This window comes from Amia ocellicauda, chromosome 3 (genome assembly GCF_036373705.1).
Source record: "Amia ocellicauda isolate fAmiCal2 chromosome 3, fAmiCal2.hap1, whole genome shotgun sequence".
Lineage (NCBI taxonomy): Eukaryota > Metazoa > Chordata > Actinopteri > Amiiformes > Amiidae > Amia > Amia ocellicauda.
In genome coordinates, this window is record NC_089852.1 from 4,349,284 (window position 1) to 4,374,576 (window position 25,293).

A 25,293-nucleotide genomic window follows, 5' to 3' on the forward strand; every position below is an offset into this window, starting at 1 on the left:
ATAAAACCTTTGAATGCGCTGCTGTTGTCACCGCGGTGTTTCGCGACACTCCGCATGCTGGGGTCTGTTCTTCTTCGACCTGTCATCCACCATGAAGCAATGCATACTGCCAGGTGTCATGGAGACCTTATCATGAAAAGGCGTTCTGGTCAGTACAATTAAAGAGAAATGTTAGTGGCTCTATATTTATATCCAGACTGACCTTTCACTAACTCGTGCAACAGTGCTACACAGAGAGAGGATTGTTAAAACTCTGTGTGTGCGTTCTGTTTATATATTTGTTGTTGTTAATATAGGCTGATAAAATCTGTATCAGGGTGTCAAAAACATAAACCTCACTGAAAATATACCTGCATTCAAGACTTGTAAAAGTTTTTTTGCAAGAACATCATAGTTATTGTCTGTGACCATATTTATTGATTAGGATGGGTAGCATCCCATCCCATCAGCCTAAACAACTACAACTACTCCGGGCATCACAATAAGGGGAAAATACAGCTTTCCATGTACTTATACTATACAAGACTTACAGTAAATTAAGTTACAATGAGGAGAAAATAAAAGCAAAACTGCAGGGGTGACCAGTTGATGATGATGTCATCATGGGGGAGTTACTGGGTGAGGTCAGTATTCCTCAGGTACTCATTAGCAAAGTAAATTGGAAGGGAGTTTATACCAATCAATTGAATCATGTAGCCCTACAGGAAAACTGGAGCAAGAGCTGAACTCAGACATTATTCTGCCAAGGAAGAATAGTCTGTGATGATACTTTTGTTTAAAAATGTTAAGAGTTAACAGTACCAACACATTTTCTTCGATTTTACTAACTTGTTTATCTTTGGTCATGTCACTTAATGTAATTTATTTGAAGAAAAATATAATTTCACCAGTGAAAAATAACCTATTTGTGTATGTCATGTTCTACCCATAATTTCAAGAATTACTCATTTATTGTTTTTTTGTTGCCATTTATTTTAGTCTTTAGTCTTTTAATCTATTTATTTTTTTAGTAGTATCTGTTGCTGTTATTCTATTTTAAAATTCTTGGTTAATATAAAGCTAGGGACAGCAGTCTATGAAACTAAAATGTCATCAGAATATGAATATGCATTTTTCAAATGGAGACAGATGGCATCTTGGAATGGTTTCAGCGGAATAGACTTTGGCACCTTTGAGGTGTAATTAGTGAGGCATTCCTGTAGCTAAATGATCAATCTGTACTTTGAACTTCTTCAAGACTCACAAGGCCAGATAGGGTGTGGAGCAGAAATAGTGAACACCGAGGAAAGCCAGAGACATGTGTGTTGCGCTTGAAACGATCATTGCGATGCTGCAGGGAGAGCGAGAGACCAATTAACAGTTTATTTGACTTTAGATCACTGTGTTTCAAGGTAGGGGTCTTCTCATTAATATTCTATGAATATCTGAGTAGCGCGATGGTGCGCTATAATCAGCCCTGACACCAGATGGATGTGAATTTGCTCAGCACAGAATCTGATGAGCTTGAACTGGTGGTGATCCGTTTTTTAAGAAGCAATAAATTCTTCACCCAGGATTGTGACTTTAACAACTACTGGCACGTTTTTTTTTTTCCCTATATATACTACATTATTTATTATTCATGTTCACATTTGTCAGTGAATCTCTTGAGCTAAAACATGTAATGATTTTATATTAAGTGAAAAGCAGCTTTCAGTTAATTTGTCATTAACTCACATGTCAATTCATATTACTGTACAACAGGAATCATTGTAAATTCAAAGTTTGTTACAGAAATTGTGTCCATAGTGACTTATTCCTCTGAACTTTGTTGTGTTATGTTTACATCTCCTTCAGGAGATACCAATGTTTACCTTTCTTCATGTAGTTTCTATTCTAGTTTAAATTATATTCTATTCTACCAGGTATTCAGGGTTCTGTTCAATGTTTTACAAATAAAATGTTCTTCATCTTTTGACGGCTTGTTTGGGGTTTTAGTGTATAACCAATAATATTGTGAAATTAGTTTCTTTCCCATAAACATAGCAATCAAAACTGAAAGTTATTGCCCTTATTGGGAAATATGACTGTTTGAAAGTTCTATCCCTACGCCTTCTCTCGTGTATATGGGAAGGAAGGTGATGTCTAACTTATTTGGTTTTGGTATCAGTCAGGGGTACATTTGGGATAGTTCATGATATTTGCACAACAAGCAATATTTTCTCTTTAGTGCTGCTTCACAACAACTTGACCATTTCCTTGGCACATAGAAAAGTAGTTTTGAGTTAACTATGGTGCCTAAATGTATGGTTCTTCACATTTCAGGAACTCTATAAAAGTGAATTTACACAGGGTGTTTTGATTTGAATGAAATATGTCAGTTTTGCACTTTGAACTTCAGCCTAAGATTGTTAGGTATTTTACTTTCCTCTGTATGCACGGAAGGTAATTAAAAACCACAGTTTACATACAACATGCAATAAATGTATGACTCATCAACGCTGTATTTACCAGCTGTAATTTGGTACACAGATTATAAACATCTATTTTAGGTGATGTCATAAATAACTATTTATAGACTAATCAGCTTTGTACGTGATTAAAAACAGTACACTAATGGTGCTTTTTGCTTGTCTCATTCCAGCGTCGAAGGTGAAGCTCCAGGCGGCGAGACTGGCACCTCACTGGACGGCTCCTCGGGTTATGGTCGAGGCCCCGTGACCCACAGCTCGGCGCTCAGCCCCGACCACTTCGACGCTCCTCTCTACGGACATTCCATTTCGCCCGGGCAGCAGCGCCCCCGGCGGCCGAAGCTGCAGCACTCGCAGTCCATCCTGCGCAAACAAGCGGAGGAGGAAGCGATCAAGCGGTCTAGATCCCTCTCCGAGAGCTATGAACTCTCCACAGACCTTCAGGACAAGCAGGTACCTGTGTGTCGCACCCCGCCTCGCAAATCGCATGTGACGGATATGAAAAAATAACTGAAAACATTCACTGAATCGAAGCGTCATTAAGGAGCCTAGCAGTAGCCTGTCAAAGTGATTGTCACAGCAGGTATGAGAAGTAGTTCAGAGACTGTAGCCATCCGAATCCTCTCCCTGCTGCGGGCTTGTTTTGCAATTTAGATTCTTGTCTACTGGGGGTCAATTGAGACAGCTGTATCCTCCAATAGTTTGGCAGAATAGGTTTAATTCAAAGTGGAGTTACCTTGACAGTGAGGGCAGTGAGTCATTATCATGAGTTATGGGATGGTGGGCCACAACAGAAGTGGTCAACTGCTCCCAACAATTTAACAACAAACATAAACTGGTCTCTGTTTCACACGTCAGTCGCTCCCTGTGTTCTTGAGTTTTCTCGTATCTTCAAGTAATTACAGCTTTTCTGTTCCGACATTTCAGTATAACCTCTGACTCTCCCCCAGATGCTTTGTGGAAAATATTATAATTAGAAACAGAGGAATAACAATACCCAGTGTTGGTGTATTAATAAAATGAAAACCAACAGTTGGTTCACAATTCCTGCAGGAAATCACTCGCATTAAAAACTGCAATAACAAAGTCTTCCTTTTTTAGTTAAATCCAAGTTTTCAACCTCTCATCCTGTCGAAAAACTGATGTAATCTTTATTCTCCAAAGCAAAATTTTCTCTTTATTATGTTGCTTTACAATTAGGCTTTTTTAATTGCTTTCATTTTGCTGAAATGTAAACCTTGGAATGGATACCTTGATTTGTGGATTTTAAAAGCACCTCCTGGATTGTTTGCCCTTTCGTGGTTCAACATGATTTATTTACCATATTAAACATCAGTTTAGAGAAACATTTTATTAATAGCACAACTGACAAGATTTGACATGTATACGGCTTTAAAAATAAATTCAGTCAATTGCTAAAATACGTATTTTCTGTATGCCAGAATTCAAATCGACTATCTACATTAATAAAGAAAAGCTTGTTGTACAGTTTAGTTTTGTTAGAATTACATTCCAAGAAGACACACAGATATTCTTAAAGCAGAGATGAATAAAATAAGTTAAATAAACAAAAACATTTCTATATTGAGATCCTTTTTACAAATTATAAAAACATTGATACAATTCAAATATGACTTCTCTGATTGCAAATGTCAACCTGAAACCAATTACTCTACTCCACGAAATACGATCTAGTATGTTCGGTTGTCAGACGGCTGGTCTAGATGAGAAGTCTTTGGAGATGAAGTGCATCCATAAAATGTCTGATAATCCATTATGTTTTCCTCGCAGGTGGAGATGCTTGAACGTAAATATGGGGGACGTTTCATAACCAGACATGCCGCGCGCACCATCCAAACGGCCTTCCGCCAGTATCAGATGAACAAGAACTTTGAGCGTCTCAGGAGCTCTATGTCTGAAAATCGCATGTCCAGACGTATTGTCCTGTCCAATATGAGAATGCAGTTTTCCTTTGAAGGACCTGAAAAAGTCCACAGCTCCTACTTTGAAGGCAAGCAGGTCTCCCTGACCGACGAAGGCACTAAGATCGGCGCGATCGTCCAGTCCGAGTGTGGGGACCTTGGAGGTTCAGCCAACATGAAATCCCCGGCGGCGCAGAACGACTTCACGGACGCTATAACGGAGCTGGAAGATGCTTTCTCCAGGCAGGTCAAATCCTTGGCGGAGTCCATCGACGACGCTCTGAACTGCCGTAGCCTGCACTCGGACGAGAACCAGTCAGAGCAGGTCAGAGGTCACCCAGACATGGAGAGGGAGGTAGCCTACCAGGTGAAGCCCTCTCACGGTGCTGACCACCGCAAGCTGGATGAGATGACCGCCTCCTACAGCGATGTGACTTTGTATATCGACGAAGAGGAGCTCTCCCCGCCTCTTCCTCTGTCTCAGTCGGTGGACCGGCCCTCGAGCACCGAATCCGACCTGCGCATCAGATCTGTGAACTCCGCCCAGGAATATTGGTCAATGACCCACAAGGACGACAAGGTGGACACGGACACAAGCTGCCGGAGCACCCCATCCCTGGAGTGCCAGGAGCAGAGACTACGGGTGGACCACCTGCCCCTGCTCACTATCGAGCCTCCCAGCGACAGCTCGGTGGACCTGAGTGACCGCTCGGAGAGGGGGTCGCTGAAGAGGCAAAACGCCTATGAACGAGGGATCGCTAGCCAGCAGGGAAGCCCCAAACACATTTCTCATGGGATACCTTCGAGGGGTCCATCCCGAGATGATGACCAGCCCAGGCACAGGCCTCGGCAGCTGGAGAGCCACTTGGCCATCAACGGGACGGCCAACAGGCAGAGCAAATCGGAATCTGATTTCTCTGACGGGGACAACGACAGCATCAATAGCACTTCTAACTCAAACGACACGATAAACTGCAGCTCGGAGTCCTCGTCCCGGGACAGTTTACGGGAGCAGACACTGAGCAAGCAGACGTACCACAAAGAAACGCGCAACAGCTGGGACTCCCCCGCCTTCAGTAACGACGTCATCAGGAAGAGGCACTACAGGATTGGGCTGAATCTCTTTAACAAGTAGGTATACATGCTTCGGAAGGCCAGGTCTGCTCGTGATTTGCTTCCCGGGGCTTGACGCGTTGAAAGGGAGGTTGAACACAGGAAGCACTGTCTCAAAGGCTGAAGGGGACACACAAAACATATCTACATAAGCTTATTCAACTATAATGCTGAATTATTGTGACTGTGTTCATTCGGATTGCTGTAGGTGTTGGTGGAAAGCACAATCAAACGTTTCTAAGTCGAATTGATCTGTAACAGTACATGGAATCATTTTTCTCCATACATTTTAACCGGAAGATAGAATACATTACATCAATTAGCTCATGGTTATCATAGTAATGTGGTTTAAAACCTTGATTGCAGGGTGTATATATATATTTAGTGCTAAATACTATTTACTGCTTCGTAAAGTTGATCCTGTATGGTCCTGTGCTGAGTTACCTGTACACTCATCTGGATATCGATACAGATATAGCTATGATGCATGTGTGTAACATATATGTCCCCACTTGACTGGAACATTTTTTAATTCACGGCAAATTAAATTAACAAGACCTGACAAGAAAAATGACAAAACTGCAGGGAATTCGAAAAACATGTGCTGCCTGTCAATTAGGCAACATATTACATTTAAACGGAGGTCTGATGACAAAGTGAAACTGTGTTATAAAGACTGATTTTAATAAGTAGATCAAATTAAACTAAACACCCTCCCCCCAGTCTGAATAATGTCAGATAGAACTGACATCGACTATTTGTCATCCTAATAAACGTTAGTTATTTCTTAACTTTTTCTTCAGTATCTAATCTTGTGGAGAACATTTAATCCATAAATGTCACAATTAACCAATTTAGCAGTACATGTCACATATTTCCACCTCACATCTGTCTTGGTTAAAGAAATTAAGTCAGTTCTGACACACTTCTGTGCGTTTTGTGTATTTAGTTTCATGTTGAGTGGAGGCAATTATTTCATTTGCCCTGGTGATGCATAGATACTAGCCGATTTATTATTGTACACAATTTCATAGTTGTATTTGTGTCATTATGTAGATAACCATATTTACACTTATGTGCATTAGATACATAAATATACAGCTGCTTTACAATGATGATAATTAATATAAATCATTGTTTTCGTTCTTTTGTTCACGTCTTTTCCCTCCAGTGAGTCGGTATGAATGTGAAGCGGGGAACTTGGCAAACATTTAACAAATTGCTATCCAGTTGCTGACTACTACCCATGTAATTATAGGAAAGTGTGTGTGAATGACTCGCTTGTTTCTAATCTTGTTTTTTTAACAACTGAATGAGCTCAAGTGTCCCTGACAGGTTTAGTGTTTAACAGCGGTTGGTGCACTTAGCCTGTGTCGCGACGCTGTGGCGATGCTGACGAGAAAATAAGTAAAGCGATGGTATTATTACAGGGGTGTTTAATAATCTATATAAGAGTGCGAAACATTATGCTAGGAAGGGGGGAAAATATGTATACTTCTATTTATTTGAGTATATCAACTGCAAGAGAAACATTTAGTTTAGATGCATTGCTTTCATCGTTTCTATAAAATTGTTAAAAGGTATATTTAGCTATGTGCACATTTCTGAGAAACATTAACACAATGGATTGATGATGTATTAAAATATCTATACCCAGCCCTGAGAGATTCAGTGAAAGCCAAGTTCACAGAGTCACCTGAAGGATTTTGACTTTCACATCTATATCCTGTTTATAGCTTAAGGTCAATTATTTTAAATCCCACTGTATTTCTTTCTGTGTAACATTAATCTTGTGTTTGCTGACAGCCTCCGTAAACACACCGCTCAATTTATATTGTGTGGTGTGGATAATTTTGTTGGCATTAAATGCGATAGCTAGCAAAGGAGACCATAAGACGTTTTCCGTTTTGAAAAGGTGATGGTTTGTTGTCATCATCCCTCTTTAAAAATAGTAGGGTCACCTTGTTCTCCGAAATTGATTTTGGCTGCACTGAGAATGGCAATCTCGCTCCAAGCGGCTCTCGGAGCCAGAATCCATTCCCTTTCAACGAGCGAGCGAGTGAGCGGAAATAAATAAGAAAACAGAGTATGAAACCATCACAGCTATGAAAAATACAACATTAGAAAATATGGACAACTGTTACCTAGCAGACATTGATAAGGCCACAGCTGTTTGCATTGTTATGTCCAAGCCTTTGAACTTTAATGAGGTTTCTGTGAAATCCCATGTGGGAAGGGGTGATAACACAGCGTTCGGGGCACGCACACACTTAAAAGAGGAGTTTGTTTGTAACTTTTGGAAATAGTTTCCTGGCAATTCGTGCTTCACATGAAAGTAAAGAGTTTTCCAGAGAAATAAATGTTTGGATTTGGATTTTTTTTTTGCTTTTGGTGGTTACTGCAGAAAGATAGTGCCTTTCTTGGCTTAATGATGAAGTCTACATAGTTTTTCAGTTATAAAGGGGATGTAATTTAGGGAATTAAAATGTTGAGGCTTTACAGAGAAAGAAAAAGCACAGCAGCATCTATGTTTGGAAGCGGAGAGGGTCTAATCTTAAATGGCCTTGAACTGCAGCAATAAAGCCCTTCTTGTGGGCTAGGAAATGTATTTCAGTCCTTCGCACTTAACAGCACAGAGAGTTTGAGAAATTCAATCTGCTTCTCTGTGCTGAAGCTTAGATGACATCATGCCAGGGGGTAGCTAGTCAGACGCCAGTGCGTTTGGGTGAAATTGTTGTGATGTCTTCGTGTCCAGGAAGCCGGAGAAGGGAATCCAGTATCTGATCGAGCGTGGCTTCGTCCCCGACACGCCTGTAGGTGTGGCCCACTTTCTTCTCCAGCGAAAGGGCCTCAGCCGCCAGATGATCGGGGAATTCCTGGGGAACCGACAGAAACAGTTCAACAGGGATGTCCTTGAGTGAGTATATTTGAAAGCATTGCTAGGATTTCTTTATTCATTATTGTAGTATCTTTATATTATATATTTCGTTTTTTTAAATTGAATTCATATTCTCCAAGTGTAATCAAAATTCAGGGACATAAGTAAAGGGTGAATTTTGTTGATAACTCATCCATAATGGGTTTTGATCCCTTCCTACTACAATGGCACTTGAATCTGAACCGTGCCTGCACTTGTACACCCTCTTATTGTATTGAAATGAGGGGCACTGGGGTAATTCAGTTACTTCACTGGCCTAAGAGTGGCAAATCAACTCAAGTCTGTCTGAGCTGCTTTATCGCAGCTGTGCAGCTCTTGGTCTTTGAGGAATACAACTCTGAGCAGCGCAGCAGGCATCCGAGACCTCATGATGGGTCACTTGTGTTGTTTAGTTCAACAGTTTATGTGGCTGTTTGTGAACAGTCTTGCTGGCAGAAATGACTCTTTTTCATCACACAGAATGAACACGAGGTGGGGCCAAGTCTCCCACCAATAAATCAGATCGGATACTTTGGCACTACTTCTGTTCCTTTTACATTTTGTCATTAAAAGTTTCAGCTTGATTCATTCTTTATTCATTTAATGATACATTGTTTCAGACCAAATGATGTGCGTAGTTATAAATTCTATCCCACAACAGAGGAAAAAAACTAGATTTGTGTTTGTTTGTGGTGCTTTCCAGCTGTGTTGTGGATGAGATGGATTTCTCAGGAATGGAGTTGGATGAAGCTCTCAGGAAGTTTCAAGCTCATATCCGGGTTCAAGGCGAAGCACAGAAAGTGGAACGGCTGATTGAAGCTTTCAGGTACGCAAGCAAAGATTCAAATATACACTATTATTGCTACAGTAGAGATTTTAAAGGCATGTACCCCTTGTTTCAAATCTAAAAATGTGTCATTTTGCTTGAAGACCGTGTTTTGAGCAATCAATAGATGTAGTCCTTGGAAAGAGAGGGTTTTGCTTCCAAAGACAGTGTTGGGTGTGTTACTGAGGTAGGTGAAAATGACAATCCCTCATTGCCCCCAGCTCAGCCAAAACATGTTGGGATGTCTGCTTTGTGAGGTGAACATGTACCAAACAATCTTCTGACATGCAAAGAGAGATGATGATATGAGTCAATTTGAATAAATGTTGTGGGCAAATATTTAAAATCCGTTAAAAACGTTTATATCTTTACATTTCCAATATATTTCCTCTATTATTATTTAAATTCATGATAATAATAATAATAATAATAATAATTAATGCATTGAATTCATCACTGGGAGATTGGGAGAGAACATGATTAATTATTCTTGTTATTGCTTTATATCTGCCTTTTCCCAAGATAAAAAATGTCCTGATGTTAAGAAGGTTTTAGCGCCTGGGTAATCATATTGAAATGTATTAACCCAAACTCGCTGTGCTGTAATTCTCATCTCTCTGCTGGTATTTTTCCATCAGCCAGCGCTATTGTATCTGTAATCCGGGGGTGGTCCGCCAGTTCCGAAACCCAGATACCATCTTCATCCTGGCTTTTGCAATTATCCTCCTGAACACGGATATGTACAGCCCCAATGTGAAGCCAGAACGCAAAATGAAACTTGAAGATTTTGTAAAGAATTTGCGTGGTGAGTATCTCTTAAAATGTTTTTTTAAACCATTGAAATTATCATCATTTTTAGTCTGTGATGTTTTTTTTTTTAAATGACGTATTTTCCTCTTTAAAACAGACGTACATATTTCACAGATCACAGATGCATATATCTAACCAAGAACTGCAGAATTAGTTTTTATTCCTTTTATAGTCTTTTCTTAAGAGCATTTTAAATTGTTTGAGCTAGCCAAGTTTTAAATAATTCACCATCTAAGAGGCGAGGATGGAATTGTATTTTCTAGGCTTTTATAAATATGGCTAAATATTTACTTTAACTACATCATCCTTAACTAGTTCAATGACGTTTACACAGCCCTATTTTTAGCTGTTTCTGAGACTTCAATGTATTTTTCAATTAAGACTTATCAGACATACACATACTGTACAAACCCATGAGCATCAAGTACATTAATTATCAAAACAGGATTACAACTCTGACTCCATAAAAACATTGATATCTGTGCGACAAATCTCTCTTGATTTGAAATGTGCTTGTTCTGATTATAGCCTCGACCCCCAACCCCACTTCACCATTTCCGTTTCAGAAATACTTTTAGTGTTTAATGTTTTTGAATGCTTATAACAATGGACAACAGCATGAAAAACTAATTTCTCTGCCTATTGGAGCAGTCTTAATTAAAAAGAGAAAACTGAATCAGGATTAGGGGTGGGGGGAGGGGGGGGGATTGTGTACAGATCTCCTATAAGCTCGTGGTGAGGAAACTGTCCTCTTCGTCCTTGACTCCTCAAGCAGAGTGTGCCGGAGGAGGGGGAAACTCGCGCGTCTCTCCTCACAGGCCGGAGCGCTAGTAATTGAAAGCTGTTGTCTTGTGCAGGCGTTGACGACGGGGAAGATATCCCACGGGAAACGCTGACGGGGATTTACGAGAGGATCCGCAAACGGGAGCTGAAGACCAACGAAGACCACGTGTCGCAGGTTCAGAAAGTGGAGAAGCTGATTGTGGGAAAGAAGCCCGTAAGTTCAGAGTGGCCCTCCTCTCGTAATGGCAGCTCGGGGGCACCGTTTTCAGATTCAGGCTTTCAGTTCCACTCCCGTGGGCTTCAGTAGCAGAGATAATTGAGTGAATGCCATCACTGCAGATAAAGGCAAGTGTTTCCAGCTGACAAATACACGGAAAGCGCATTCGTTGGAAGCATTCTTCCCTTAACAACCAAAATTCTCAATTCTAGCTTGACATGCACGATCAAATTACCTATTGTAGATATTTCAGGCTTTCCAATCTTCATGCTTCTCAACCCCAAGTGTGGTCCACTTACACACAAAGTTTAACCCTGGGGACTCAATCACATTTCACCTTAATCAGGAGGTATAGATTAGGAACGGCTGGCATCCATCATAAAGAGAGATCATCCGAATAAAAGTAATCGACAGCAATCCTTCATTCTGTGCATTGTTTTGAGATCGTAAGGACCATCCGTGTATTACAGACCTTCATGGTGAATGGATTTCATGTTTCTATAGCCCTTGAAAGAGCACCATTTTCTGTTATTGTGTCCTAATGAAGGATGTGATAAATCTGTCCAGACGGATTCATTTTCTCCTGGCCACCAAGGACAGCATTTAAGCTGATCGGCTGTTTCTTTGTGCTCTTGTTTTGTTCTGTTTTTTTAAGCTCATGTTGTCGTTCTCAAACCTATCCTTCCAAACAAATGTTAGCTGAGCTGAACCAACAAACAATGTAGAGAAAATATGAAAACTAACGCCCACAATGCTTTGGTAGTTGTACTTTCTTATACTGTAATTTTACTTATTTACTCCTTTTATTCGATGAGATATTATTCATGTAAATATAAACTCATGTTTCATCAGCTATAGGCTTCTGCATGACCTATATAATCTGCCAGGATGTGAGAGATCCTGTTATCTCAAACCGAGAGCACTAGATTTCTCTCAGTGATTGTGCTGAAATATAGAAAAAGACGTATACTAATTAAAGATGTCACATGCATTAAACAATCACCATCATTCGCTAATATTTTAATCAGTATTTGCTTTATCATAGTTTTCAATCATGGATTTCTTAAGTGCTTTCTTTCATCATGCTGGGATGTCCTTTCTAATATTAGCATTTTATCTTTGGTTCAGCAAAATGATTCACTTTATTATCTGCTAAGCATAGACCCCCCTCCCCCATTTAATTCCAATTAATTAAAATCAATACAATACTGTATAATACTTTCAAAGCATATACATAGGTTCCCTCTACAGGTGATCCCACTCCAGCGAATCTGATAATCCGTTTCTCGAAAATGACTTGCTATATTCAATTTCCCTTCTTGCCCCACTCATGCAGAGCAGCATCTCAGCTCATTATCTCAGACGATGACCCCTTCAACATGCTTCAGTAGTCTGGGCAGTCATCGCCTGGCTTCATGGGCAAAGCTGTCAATCCCCCATGGAGATGTGCTCTGTGAACACTTTCTTTAATTTTCCTTTCTGTTTACTTTTGCTTTGTAGATTGGATCTCTGCACCATGGGCTCGGCTGTGTAAGTATTTTTTTCCTGAGTCTTTGGTCTAGTCCTCTGCTTATTCGCCGCTGTGTATCGCTTATGTAACTTCTGTAAGAATGTTGGTGGGTTTGATTTTTTTCCTAAATATATCTCTCGACTAATTAATTCCAACTCTCCTCAACAACAACACCTGCTATGAGGAAGGGAATAGAATAGAATCGCTTCCAGCTCCCATCTGGCCACAGCCTTCAGAAATGCAATCCAAGACCGGTAGGGGCCTCGTGGTTTGAGTATCGTAGACGGAGGACAGTTCATTAAATAATCACTGATTATCAGCTGCCGGATTTAGCCAAATACAAGATAATCAAGTGGTAAATCCTCGTTCAGTAACTGCTGCTTCAGAGCACAGTGATGGAGCAATATAGCTGGAATTCATGTGTCAATGTAGGGTTATGGGTGAGACCGTGTTGGTCAGAAACATTCGGTGATGATTCTATACTCCTGCTCTTGAAACAAATTGTGTTTGTATTTACTAGGAATTAATTGATTTGATAAATACTATAAATCTGTAACTGAAAGCAAAGCTAATGGAAAACCAGTTTGAGTCATGAATGTTCTGTTAGATTCAAATTCAATTAGCTGAATGTAGGGAAAATGTTTATCCCAGCGGATGAAAGCAGCCTATAGTGGGGTTAAGGGTTTCTTCTTGTTAAACTGTTGTAATGGTGCCTTTTTACATTCAGATGTGACTGTGTATTTCTACCTCATATAATTATAAACTATGAGTAAACATAATTAAATACAGAATGTATTACAGTTCCAAAGGGACGTCATAATTGAAATGATCCCTCCGCATTCAAACAAATCTGGCAAGTTAAACGACTGCAGAAAAACTTGGATGATGAATTATTAAATATAGCGAAAACTTTAATCTCCACACGCCTTTGGGACTCCTTATGAAGATCCTGAAGCTCTCATTAAATTATGCCCTGAGCACTACCACGGAGAAGTGAAAATGTTAATGTGTGTTGCTCCCAGATGCAGTGATGCTCTCGCTGTTTGGCGTGATTGTGTCTTCCAGGTGCTGTCGCTTCCCCACCGCCGACTCGTCTGTTACTGCAGGCTGTTTGAGGTCCCTGACCCCAACAAACCCCAAAAACTGGGGCTGCACCAGCGGGAGATCTTCCTGTTCAACGACCTCCTCGTGGTATGAGGCGTCGTCCTATTATCACCTTTATGTGGTTCCTAGTATAGTGAATGTAATGTGAACTGTGTGATTTCCAATCCGTTCTCTTGCAATTCGAGAAGAATCTGGAAGCCCTGCTTTCTGCTCTGTCTGTTCCTGTAACGTATTTTTGAATTGCTTCCCCGTCTCGGCCTTAGGTCACAAAGATCTTCCAGAAGAAGAAAAACTCTGTGACCTACAGCTTCAGGCAGTCCTTCTCATTGTATGGGATGCAAGTTCTCCTCTTTGAAAACCAGTGTAAGTACCAGATAGCAGCCGCACAACTCCCCATGCCAGTGAAGTTGCATTGATCTCATAGCAGTGATATGTCCTCAGCCCTCAAGCAAGTCATTGCAGAGTGAGTCTTTTAATGGATGAGACCAGTACCTGTATGCTTGACTGCTTATAATGTATGTTTTATATAGTTCAACAATAGATTCAGACTTCACCGTAATACCTAGAAGTGAGAACATGCAAAAAGTGAGTCGCAATATATCTCTACTACTACTGCCTTTACCAGTTATTTGATGGGATTTTTTCCATTTCTCTTCAGTAAGCAATCATTTAATCATCTCAACAGTGGCGTGTAATATATTATCGTTGGTATGTGTGAGTTTCATGTTGACCCTCTGTTTTTTTCCCCCACTGACCTTTGAGAATGTGTAAGCTGGCAAAAGCAGTTAATTGTGTGGAATTTGTCAAGATTAATAAACCTTTTACTTCCGTCGTGTCCCAGATTACCCCAACGGCATAAGGCTTACATCGGCCATCCCAGGTGCTGACATCAAAGTCCTCATCAACTTCAACGCCCCAAACCCCCAGGATCGCAAGAAATTCACCGACGACCTGCGGGAGTCGATAGCGGAGGTCCAGGAAATGGAGAAGTACAGGATAGAGTGTGAGCAGATATTTTCTATTTTCTTTCATCCACGTGAAAGACATCTCTCATGTTCTTCATTTGCTCTAGTTGCACTGTTTATAAAGGTGTGCATGGAGTGGTTTGAGAGGTTTGAGGTGAAGAATAACACCTGCAAATACAGTTGCTGCTTATTCTTTATATATATTTACAGACGGGTGACAAATTAAAGGAAAAACCGTAATAAATGAGTGGAGGACCATAACGAATGCAGATGCCTCCAAACAGGTGTGCTGTATGAAACAATTAAGCAATTAACATCCTATCCTGCTCTGTGGCATGTATAGAAATGCTGAGCAGGCCCAGCTGACCTCGATTTTGGATCAAGATAGCAAGAGGAAAGGATCTAAGTGACTTTGAAAGAGGGATCATTATTGGGGCACGAATGGCAGGAGCTTCAGTCACAAAGACGCTCAACTGGCGAGTGCATGTGAGGCAACACCAAGAGAACGGTACAGGCCTGACTGCTGGACCCCTACAGTGAGGGGGTCCGGAGGCTCTGTTATGCTGTGGGGGCATTTTCCTGGCATGGTTTGGGTCCACATGTCCCCTTAGAGGGAAGGGTCACTGCAAATCATGACAAAGTTATTCTGAGTGATCACCTTTATCCTATGGTGACACATTTCTCTCTTGATGGGAGTGGTCTCTTCCAGGATGACAATGCCCCATCCACAGGGCACGAGGGCTTACTGAATGGTCTGATGAGTATGAAAATTATTTGAATCATATACTATGGCAAATGTCATTAATTTGTCATCAGTCTGTATATCATGGGGGCGTGACAATTTATATGCATTGTATAAGCATCGTAAAACCAGAGAAAATTATCACTCAGCTTTACTATTTACAAACATTTCTCCGTGCCGTGGTTATGGGTCTAGCATGAGTAGACACTCTAGGCCGCGGCTGTCATGTGACCAGCTGAACGTCTTCTCTGTGCAGCCGAGCTGGAGAAGCAGAAGGGAGTGGTGCGTCCCAGCATGTCTCAGAGCTCCGGCCTGAAGAAGGAGGCGGGAAACGGCACCCTGAACCGGACCAGCCTGGACGACAGCTACGCCACGGGGGAGGGACTCAAGCGGAGTGCCCTGAGCAGCTCCCTCCGCGACCTCTCGGATGCAGGTGAGAGCAGCGGTCGCCTCCCGTCTGTGCTACAGTGTCAGAGGCCTGCTTCTGGACGCTGGGTGGACAGCGTGACGTCATGATCGCTAGTCAGTATGTTTAGTGACGATTGAAACTAAACCTTGGCAGCAGCCCTAGTGGAAACGGCATTGCTAGAGCAAGTGCCATCTGGGTTAAGGTTCCTTGGCTGGGAACCCATCTAAAATACCATTCTGGGCACAACTTTCCCATAGGATAAGGAGTGTGGTGTGTGGTTAGGTCAGACACTCAAATGTTGTCCTCCTGGCCAGTGAGTGGTTCAGCAAAATGGTCTCCTGAAGATGATCTGCTGGGGGAGGATCTGACCTCAGATTGAGATCAGAGGAGACTGTAGATGCAGCAAGGGGGACGAGAAATCGTGAGGTGAACATTTCTTTAAAAATCACGATCTGTATGGTCTTTGTTTGCTGCTCCAAAAGTATGACCTCTATTCATGTGTTTTTTTTTCTGCTTTTCTTGAGATTTGGTAGAAGCCATGGAGTCATAGATCAAAATCAAATCAGTGTTGTTTCGGGGGGCTCATCTGTATTCTTGATATACTGCAGACTGGACGCCTTGTACAGTCATCGCTTTGTGTGTCCCCTTTGTGGCAGTGTTCTTGTGCATTGCATTGATGAATGAAATTGAATGAAGCCTTTTTAAACAGTGATTTTGTTCAACCATATATCCAGGATACGAATGATTGTTTATACTTCTTTCTATACACATTTGCTTGTTGTTTTTTTGGTATTCTTTCTTTTTTCTTCCATGTTTTCCATTTCTCTTCATATTGTTTACCATGAAAGCTCATGTTTCAATATCACATGCCTCGGCTGGGCATGATCATCAGTGAAAGTCAGCTGATCATTGTTTACCCTGATACATTTGATATAATACCCGACTAAACTTAATTCTAATCGTATTAAAAGGCACTTACAGTTCTGAGCAGTCCTGTTGTCTTGCTGTGTAGTGACACTAACATTAAGCAATTGGCAGATGGGTTTTAAAATGGTAACACTTGCTTGTGGTAGCATGGAAAATGTGATAACCCTGGAAAAAACATTTAATGGGGCATAACAATGGAAGAACATAAAATCTGCATCTGCGTAGCATTCAAAGACATTTTGACAAGCTAAGCAGAGAAATCAGACATTTGCCTCAAGTACGCAAAACCAAAGACCTGGATCGCTTCCTTTATTCCAGTGGTGGGGGGGGATGGGGAGGTCTGTAAAACCCATTTCTCTTATAAATGTACATCATTCATCGCACTGCACAGCTGAGAGCTCACAACACTGAACTGTTCCAGTAAGTGACTTTCTGATATCTCTCTACATTACAATTAAGTTTAGACTTCAGTCGACCATCATAGATTACAAAATGAAATCCACTTAGAATTCCAGTTTTTTCGTAGGAAGAAGCATCTTGTCCTTCGATGTTCGTACAAAAGTGGTGCGTTCGATCTGGTTCGCAGTAGCTGGCAGAGATCCCTGTTTATCCCTTGGCGACGTGGAGAGTTCAAAAGCGAAGGAGAAAAGCTAGCAAAAATGGTTCACTGTCCCCTTTCAGCGTCCCTCAAAATCCTTTGATGGTGAATACTTTTTTGATTGTCTTCTTGACTCGAGGAGAACGTGATGAGATTGCGCAGGTGATTTTTATTTTAGGTTTATTTTCCTTTCCCACCATGTGCCATCACATGTTGTTTATTTTTCCTCTCTTTTTATTTTATGTATTTTTATTTGGCTTTTTTCAGATTGACCTGTGAAAAGTATTCATGATCTTTGTTAATCTATTTCAAGTCTATGCTAAATGGTATATTAAGTGGCTGTGCCTGTATCCCCCCTGAGTGACCCTCCACGTCAGTGACATAGCCTGTGTTTGCCCACACACGTGTGGCAGCAACAGTCCAGTAAGGCTTTTGCTGATTCGATCCCAACTCAGAAGCCCCAGACGCTGCTTGTGTGGCATGTGGCTCAAATTTCAGCGATTTTTACTGGTGCCATATGTATCTCCTTGTGGCGATTGATATCCATGGCTGTTCTTTGGGGAAAACTCTTATTTATCGCACAACAGAGGTTTACTGTTTTCAGAAAATATACATTGTTATCCTCTTTAGCGAAGTAGTTCCCTGTGGTTGGTTTAGAGCAACAACACACCTGTAGCCGTGTGCCTGACTGCATCGTAGGACTGCCCCGCTGTCCTGTGACCCTGGCCCTCAGCGACGCCTGCTAGACACTCCCCTCCCCTGCCACCCCCCCCTACCTGCCTCAGCTTACCACCAGCCCTCGTAGTGCTTCTAGGGATGAGGGATATATATCTCTATATATCGCCAAGGTCTTTTCTCAGTCTCTAATCTATGGTATTGCATGTCCTGGGCAGGCAAGCGTGGGCGCCGAAGCAGTGCAGGATCACTAGACAGCAATATGGAAGTAAGTAGGAAGCAACTGATGTCTAGCTACTCAATGTGATGATGTGCACTTTTTTTAAAGTATTTTTTGTTGCACCCTTTTTTGCTTTATAGTTTATCAATTAATTTATTTTTTATTTCATTTTATTATTGCGTAACCTGCCTGCCTCGATTAATATGCATGCCTGGGCTGCTTGCCATGTACTTCAGGCTTGTTTGAAGGGAGGTATATCACACTGTTTATGTGGCAACTATTAACCTTCTCTTGCACACATAACAAGCATGATATGACTAATCAGACTAATCCATGTCACATTTTTTCAACTGTTCAGTGTTGATCTCAGCTGAATGTCTGTTACTTTTAGTCATTTGTTTGTTTTTAGTATTTTGTTTTGATTTGTTTTCAATCACCGTGGCCCGTGTGCAAGTGAAGATCTTTGAACTGTGTTCTATCAAAAGTATACCCACGGTTTTACGTCAATGGTCTAAAAACCCATTTCCCCCCTAAGCGTCCTCGTCCCCCACTCCAGTTTAACAATCTCCAACACCCGTGTTCAGCGGCGAGAGTGTCAAATCTCCAATAATGGGAAAAACTGGATGGGCTGTAGGAACAGGAAAACAAATGTGGATTTCATGAGATTTCATTCATCATTATATGAACATTTCATCTCTAGGGGTAAACCGAAATGTAAACCTGTGGTTTTCATTCAACTGTTTTTATATCCAGATTAAAGGAGCTGTATCCCATCCCCTTCCCCCAAATTACACATCCAGAGTCTGCCAGAGTCTCACTAAATGTCATGTGACTTTGCTTAGTGTTAGAACTATTTTACAATCAGTTGAGATGTAACAAAAACACCAATCTGTGATTCTTTTTTCCCCCCAGGATACTAAATATAATGCATACCCTATCTAGGCTAAAATGGTAACAGTGTTTTTGTTTTTCACTGTATCAAAAGGATACTGCAACCTTTAATCTCATGCTTATATCTACTGTGGATGTAAACTTTGCCTGTTTAAGCTTCTGCATGCCTTGCATGTCAACCACGAATATGCTTTGATCATTTGCAGTAATGAGAATAAGCAGTTTTGCTATTTAAATGTGTATGTTCTCTGGATTGCTCAGATTTGACTGATTTTCAACCAAGTGCACTGAAATAATAAAGTGACATGCATATTTTTACATCAGATAAAAGATTTCAAATATCTGCTCTGAAGCTGGACAGCTCAAAATACTGTGTTGCGATGCAGACAACAGTGAAAATGTTTGACGAACAAAGCAGTTGGCAATAATCCTTGAAGTTTATCTTCTCTCACTGCTTTAATTACTGAAAACCACAGAAACACTTTTTTTGGGGAACTGATCTGAATTGCAAATGTGATTTAATATTCTTTTCACAAGGTGTTATTTTATGCAGTTTCTTTTTTATTTTATTTTTTTATTTATAATAGTTTCATGTAAAGATGAGAAATAATGAAATTACCCACGTTTAGAGGCCTGCAAGGCAGAGTCTATTATTAGGATGCATTTCCAGATCAGTAGCGAGACACTGCAGACATTTTCACGCCTTCCATCGCTTTGATAGCATCCCTCTCTTCACGTGTCGCATGCTGTGTACAGTTCGGTACATCCTGCAGTGTTGTGAGGAGCACCTTCAGTAGCGGTGCAGGTGTGGTCTTCATCCGAGACAACTACTGGGTCATGGTTCTCCAGGGAAGGCTCACGTACGTCTTTTCGAATGCGGAGCTGCGGCAATAACATGACTTTCTTGTTTCCTTCAGGGGTCCATCATTAGCAGCCCCCACATGCGCCGGAGAGCCACCTCGACCCGCGAGTGCCCGTCTCGCCCTCACCAGACTATCCCCAATTCCTCCTCACTCCTGGGAACTCTGTTTGGCAGTAAGCGGGGGAAGCCCTCGGCGCAGGGCCACCCTCCTCCGCCCTCGCAGTCTCCGCACCCCACCCTGATCTCGCACACCCCGCACCCCTCCACCCACACGCCCTCGCTGCACCACAGCAGCTCCCTGGAGACGCAGACGCAGGCCCAGATGCATCACGCCCAGTATTGCCACGTGCAGCAGAACCCCCCGCCCTACCACCACCACCACCACTACCACCCGCCCGCCCACGCCCAGCACCCGCCCGCCCACCAGTACCACCAGCACTCCGCACATTCCCAGCACCCTCCCTATGCCGCCGCCTCCCACTCGCACACCCCACACGCCCACGGCACCCACGGCCAGCACTCCCAGCATTCCTCCCACTCCCAGCATGCCTCTCACCACCACGGGCCCCCGCAGCCTCCCGTGCCGGCCCCCAGCAGCACCAAACCCAAGCATAGCGGCATCAGCACGATCGTCTAAACTCCCACTGAGAGCGAGACGAGGGAAGGGAAACGAGACGCACGCGCCTTAGGGACAGTAGATGGCAGAGTTGCCGGTTGCGGCTTTGAAGGCTGTCTCTCACAGGTAGCAATATTGCCAGCTGTTGACCTCGATGCAGACGGGAAACAAGGCATCTCGATTCATTCGTTCCATTTACTCAGAGCCTTCTTCTCCCAGAAGAGGAATGAACAGCAGACATCTCTAGCTTCATTGGACCAGGTTATCAGAAGGGCCTCTGACCAGGCTTGGTTGGTATTTGCCTTTAGTTCATCCTGCATACCAGTCATTTCAGAGCCTCTAGACTACAGAAATAAATACATAAAAAGCTTTATCTATGTAGGTCTCTCTTCTGGTTGTTGTAACTAGATGTCTGTCTCCCCTTCCACGAGCCAAGGAGAATGCAAACGAAGGAAAGAGGTGTCGACGGATTGTGGCGTCTGATTTTTTTAGTGATGGCGAATTATAAACAGGCTTTTTACAAGCTTAACTTAACAACTTGCTTATTAGTGCTTGCAGAAGCGAATTGTTTTCTCTGACAATACAATGGCAATATGTACGTTTCTCGATATAGAATTTAACCTAGTACAAGAGCAGTATATAATATTATTTAAGAATGATTAGACCAACAGCTATGAGAGTAAACCATTAAAAGACCAGTCATCCAGTAGTCGTTCCAGTATTTACTCTGTAGCACACAGCTGTCTTTGATGTCTGTTAGCAATCATAAATAAATGTGCCAATTATTAAAGCATTAACTATTTTAGTCTAAAAAAATGGCTTTGTGTATATCGTGCATACAGTATTTTGTAATAAATAAATAAAAATATTGAATCAAATGAAAAAAAAAAGGTCAGAGGCATCATCTGAAAATTCTGAGTATTATAATCACTCTACTGTAGCAGGTTTAGTCTCACTAGTTCACAGAACAAATCTATGCTTATCCTAGTTAGGCAATTCAACAACTTGGAATATCTCTGGTTGCCTTTCAAACCGAACTCTTGGAGAATCTAGACAGCAGCTGCAGCATAATCCCACACACATCTCAGCGGTGTCGTTTATCCAACTGCGACGCGGACGGACTCGCTCCTGAAATGTCACGCGTGGCGGTGGAGAGACCGGCGTCCGCTCCTAGAGACGAGTCACGGCTGCTTGTGTATCATCATTTTATTTTTTTAACTATTTTTTTAAGATCTTGACGAGAACAGATACTGTACATCGTTATGTTACGTTTACTAATGGTTTAAACTCACGTGATTCTGAATAACACGATTAATTTTGCCCGCGGCGCGTCAGTGTTTGGCGCATGCAGGCCACAGCAGGGAAACGTTCAAATCTCTCTCTTCCATGTCACTGCTCGCAAAATGTCCTTGTACTCAGCTGGCTGGGTTTGCCCTTATTGATATAACTGTTTTAGATTGAAATTCCTATCACGTTGCTGATGGATCCTATATTCCTGGTATATCTCACACACCTACTGTAACGTTCATTTTGTTTCGGGTTTTTTTTTTTTCAGCTAAAAGGTTGGAGAACTATATAAAGCTCTATTATGTTGCCAAGAAGGTAATTGAGTTGGGGATGTGTACCAAACACTTTTGGTGGCAGTATTCATCCTTCAAGATACACACAGCTTCCTAAAAAGATTTGTAAAGATATTTTAAACACACAAAATAATACTTTTCTACATTTCAAAACGTACGAGTACTTCATGCTGTAATTCAGTTGACGCCGAATCAAAATTGGACTTTGTTTTTCTCGGGATCGCTTGAAGAAGTGTTATGAAGAGAGAGTTGCTGGACGTTAGGATGTTGACTGTCTTGAGTTAGGAAGTACTTCTGTTTCGCTCGCAGCACTTCAGTCAACACACCGGTAACCGAATTCAGTTCTTACTCACTTGGCATCGAGAGCAATATCAACAGTCTAGAGTTTAGCTCTTTCGTTTTGCATACTTTTGTTTTCTAACTGTATGTGCAATATATATGTTGTTTTTTGTCAATTGAAATTGAGAATAAAATAGGTTGCCCCTTCCCCCCTGCCCCCTTTTCTTTCACTTGGCTTTTTCTTTCTCCCAATGTCCTGGATCATACAATTTTGGCAGCTTGTGAGCACTCCCGTGGTCCTGTGAGGCCCTGTTTCCTGCAGTAATAAGGAATGTCTACGAAAATATTCTTGCATGTCATGTTAATATTGTGAGGCTGTTCTCGACATATTGTATATTTGCAGAATATATCAGTGTTCCTGTTTACTATTGTTGAAGTAAAGCGATCACATATTACAATATGTAGACTTTTCTTCATACCTCTGTACCAATAGTAGAGTCTGTTTTTCCTAGGTTGTTCCAGAAGAGATTAGTTTGAATAATCATACTAAAACTATTCCTTTCTTGAATCCTGTAAATACCAGCTAATATCCACACTCATGTGCTCACATACTATCATTCAGAGAGTGGAGTGAGTGTGAATAGATATGTATTTAATTGGTGTTTTCCTGTTCTGCAATACAGGAGAGCTTTGCTGAATAAACACATCAGGAATGGAGATGTTTCTGTTTGTTTGTTTTTTAATGGTTAGTAAAAATGAACAGTGCTCTCTGAGACAGATTCACATTATTGAGCAGTTGTAGGTGGTAGAAACATAATTTCCATTCAAAAAGAAATACGTTTCATTCACAGATCCAAACATTTTAATAATGGTGCCTCAAATAAAATGTAAACAAATATATATTGGGGATGACGATGAATGTAACCAGATTTTCTTCAATGGCATTCAATTTAGTGTGAGTTGGTTGTACAGCTACACCCGGCTTGTCTATTATTACCCAGATCCAGTCAAAAACCCCGAGCCACGTCAGAGTTTTATACAGATTTTATAGACGTCATAAATTCAGCAGGAAAAATGCAGAACATCCCAAAACAAGCAATTGTCACGAGTACTGACTCACTCACAGATCTTTTCTGGGACAACAGTTATTAAGCGAATGTGTCTTTGTATGTTTTCTTTTGTTTGTTTGTTTGTTTTTTTAAGTTAAGAATGAAGTGTATGGCAATGTAAAAAATGAGAAAAAAAAACTGTTAAAGTTTACCTTAATATAATGCACATGTATTGTATCGCTTCAAAATACGTCTGCGGCCATTCAGTGTGGAAAGAAAATCCCATAATGCACTGCATGCAGCAGAAGCCTCACGTTTCTTGTTAACTGCAAGCTGATGGAAACCTCAGCCGATGTTTTTCATTTTTGGTTTTATTTTTTATTTGTAAGTGAAACTCTTGATGTTGACTTGCTGTTCCATATTAAGCAGTGTGTTACTACGATCCAGCATGCATTTCACGATGTTCCCATTGTAAGATACCATCGCACTTCTGTCTGCAAGCTGAGGAGTGTTAGTGTGTATATAACTTAACAGGAGGGAGGGTGGGGAGGGACATATCTCAAGGAATAAGACAGGGGGAGGGAGAGGGCCAAGACCTGTTGGGAGAGGGGACCAACACAAGAGTCCACTCGGATAAAACAAATTGTATATAGTCTGTACATTATTAGTATTCCAATACGATGTCTGCAGTCACATTGGAGTGGCATTCCCGTCTCCTCCCTAGAGAAATATAAATAAATAACACTTAGCTTGCTTCCGCTTTAAACTGTATTGAACCCTTATAGGATTTAGGTCTTAAAAACAGACTGTTAAAGACTCGACCACTGCTTTTTCACGCTCATCATGGGATGCTTCTGTTCTTTCAGGCTCACCACCCATTTTGTACATTCAAAGGGAAGAGAGGAGTGCTTTCGTTTTAATATGCATTCTGTTTGTAAGTAGTTAATAAGACCCTATTGATGTAAAACTATAACTGTGATCATGTGGAGAACGCAAAATAAACGAATATAAGTCCCCTGCAGTTGTCGTTTTTCCGATTCAAGAACCTCGAATACAAAACGCATGAGAAATTTCTCAATCTCATCCGACTGTCCTGCTTCAGTCGTGCCTACGTGAGCAGCCCATCGATCTGAGTGATAAATCTGATTCCAGGGTGTTGTCTGCTGATCAGATGTCTCCATCAATATATATCTGACAAAAAGGGACTGGTTCTGCCTCCTGATTGGCTCTAGGGCGGCTGTGATTGGAGGATTCCAGTCACACTTCCTCACCCTCCCCACGTGTTCTGGCTGGGGGACGTGGCGATGATTTTTAGCACAATTGGCGATTTATAAAACTTTGGGGGAGGAAACGTCAAAAATAATAATTGGTGATTCCAAATTATAAGTAAATGAACAAAAAAATAAAGGGATTGCTTCTGAAGAAAACTAGACGGATGTTTCGGTCAAGTAGGCTCCATTTTGAGAGCATCAACCCGTTTATATACCAAATTGACATTCCTACACAGAAAACTCATTATTTTCCTGTGAAGTCAGTACTTCTGAGCTTCCTAGCTGAGCCGAGGTGCCTGTGTTGTGTGTGGCTCCTCGAGCTGATGCAACCTGACTTCTCCTATCCTGGTTCTCCCACGCTGGAGGGTTGGTGAAGGTAAGCGTTGCCCCTGGGTTTGCTCAGTCAGGATGAGCTGAATAAGAGCCGTGACTCAGCGCTAGGGCTCAGCTCCCATTAAGGAAAACCTCTGTGATTAAAATTGTAGATGACATAAACGGCAAAGATACGGCTTAAGGTTTCTGTAAATGCACTTCCATAATCCTCGCTCTATCCAGCG

At 41.5% G+C, this 25,293-nt stretch overlaps 1 protein-coding gene across 6 annotated transcripts in view; it reads left to right on the forward strand.

Annotated features, from left to right (window-relative positions):
- iqsec1b (IQ motif and Sec7 domain ArfGEF 1b) overlaps positions 1-24,480 on the forward strand; it is a 170,026-nt gene extending 145,546 nt beyond the window's left edge. For 5 of the 6 annotated variants that reach the window (XM_066697787.1, XM_066697788.1, XM_066697789.1 and 2 more), the window contains 13 exons: positions 2,624-2,903; positions 4,242-5,503; positions 8,241-8,402; positions 9,106-9,228; positions 9,867-10,033; positions 10,896-11,035; positions 12,539-12,568; positions 13,614-13,739; positions 13,916-14,015; positions 14,494-14,655; positions 15,616-15,792; positions 18,187-18,236; positions 19,997-24,480. In XM_066697787.1, coding sequence (XP_066553884.1) covers positions 2,624-2,903; positions 4,242-5,503; positions 8,241-8,402; positions 9,106-9,228; positions 9,867-10,033; positions 10,896-11,035; positions 12,539-12,568; positions 13,614-13,739; positions 13,916-14,015; positions 14,494-14,655; positions 15,616-15,792; positions 18,187-18,236; positions 19,997-20,578 — 3,361 coding nt within the window. In that variant the 3' untranslated portion in view covers positions 20,579-24,480. The remainder of the gene's footprint in view (positions 1-2,623; positions 2,904-4,241; positions 5,504-8,240; positions 8,403-9,105; positions 9,229-9,866; positions 10,034-10,895; positions 11,036-12,538; positions 12,569-13,613; positions 13,740-13,915; positions 14,016-14,493; positions 14,656-15,615; positions 15,793-18,186; positions 18,237-19,996) is intronic. The other variant, XM_066697793.1, reaches the window with a different exon arrangement.
- The last annotated feature ends 813 nt before the right edge of the window (positions 24,481-25,293 follow it).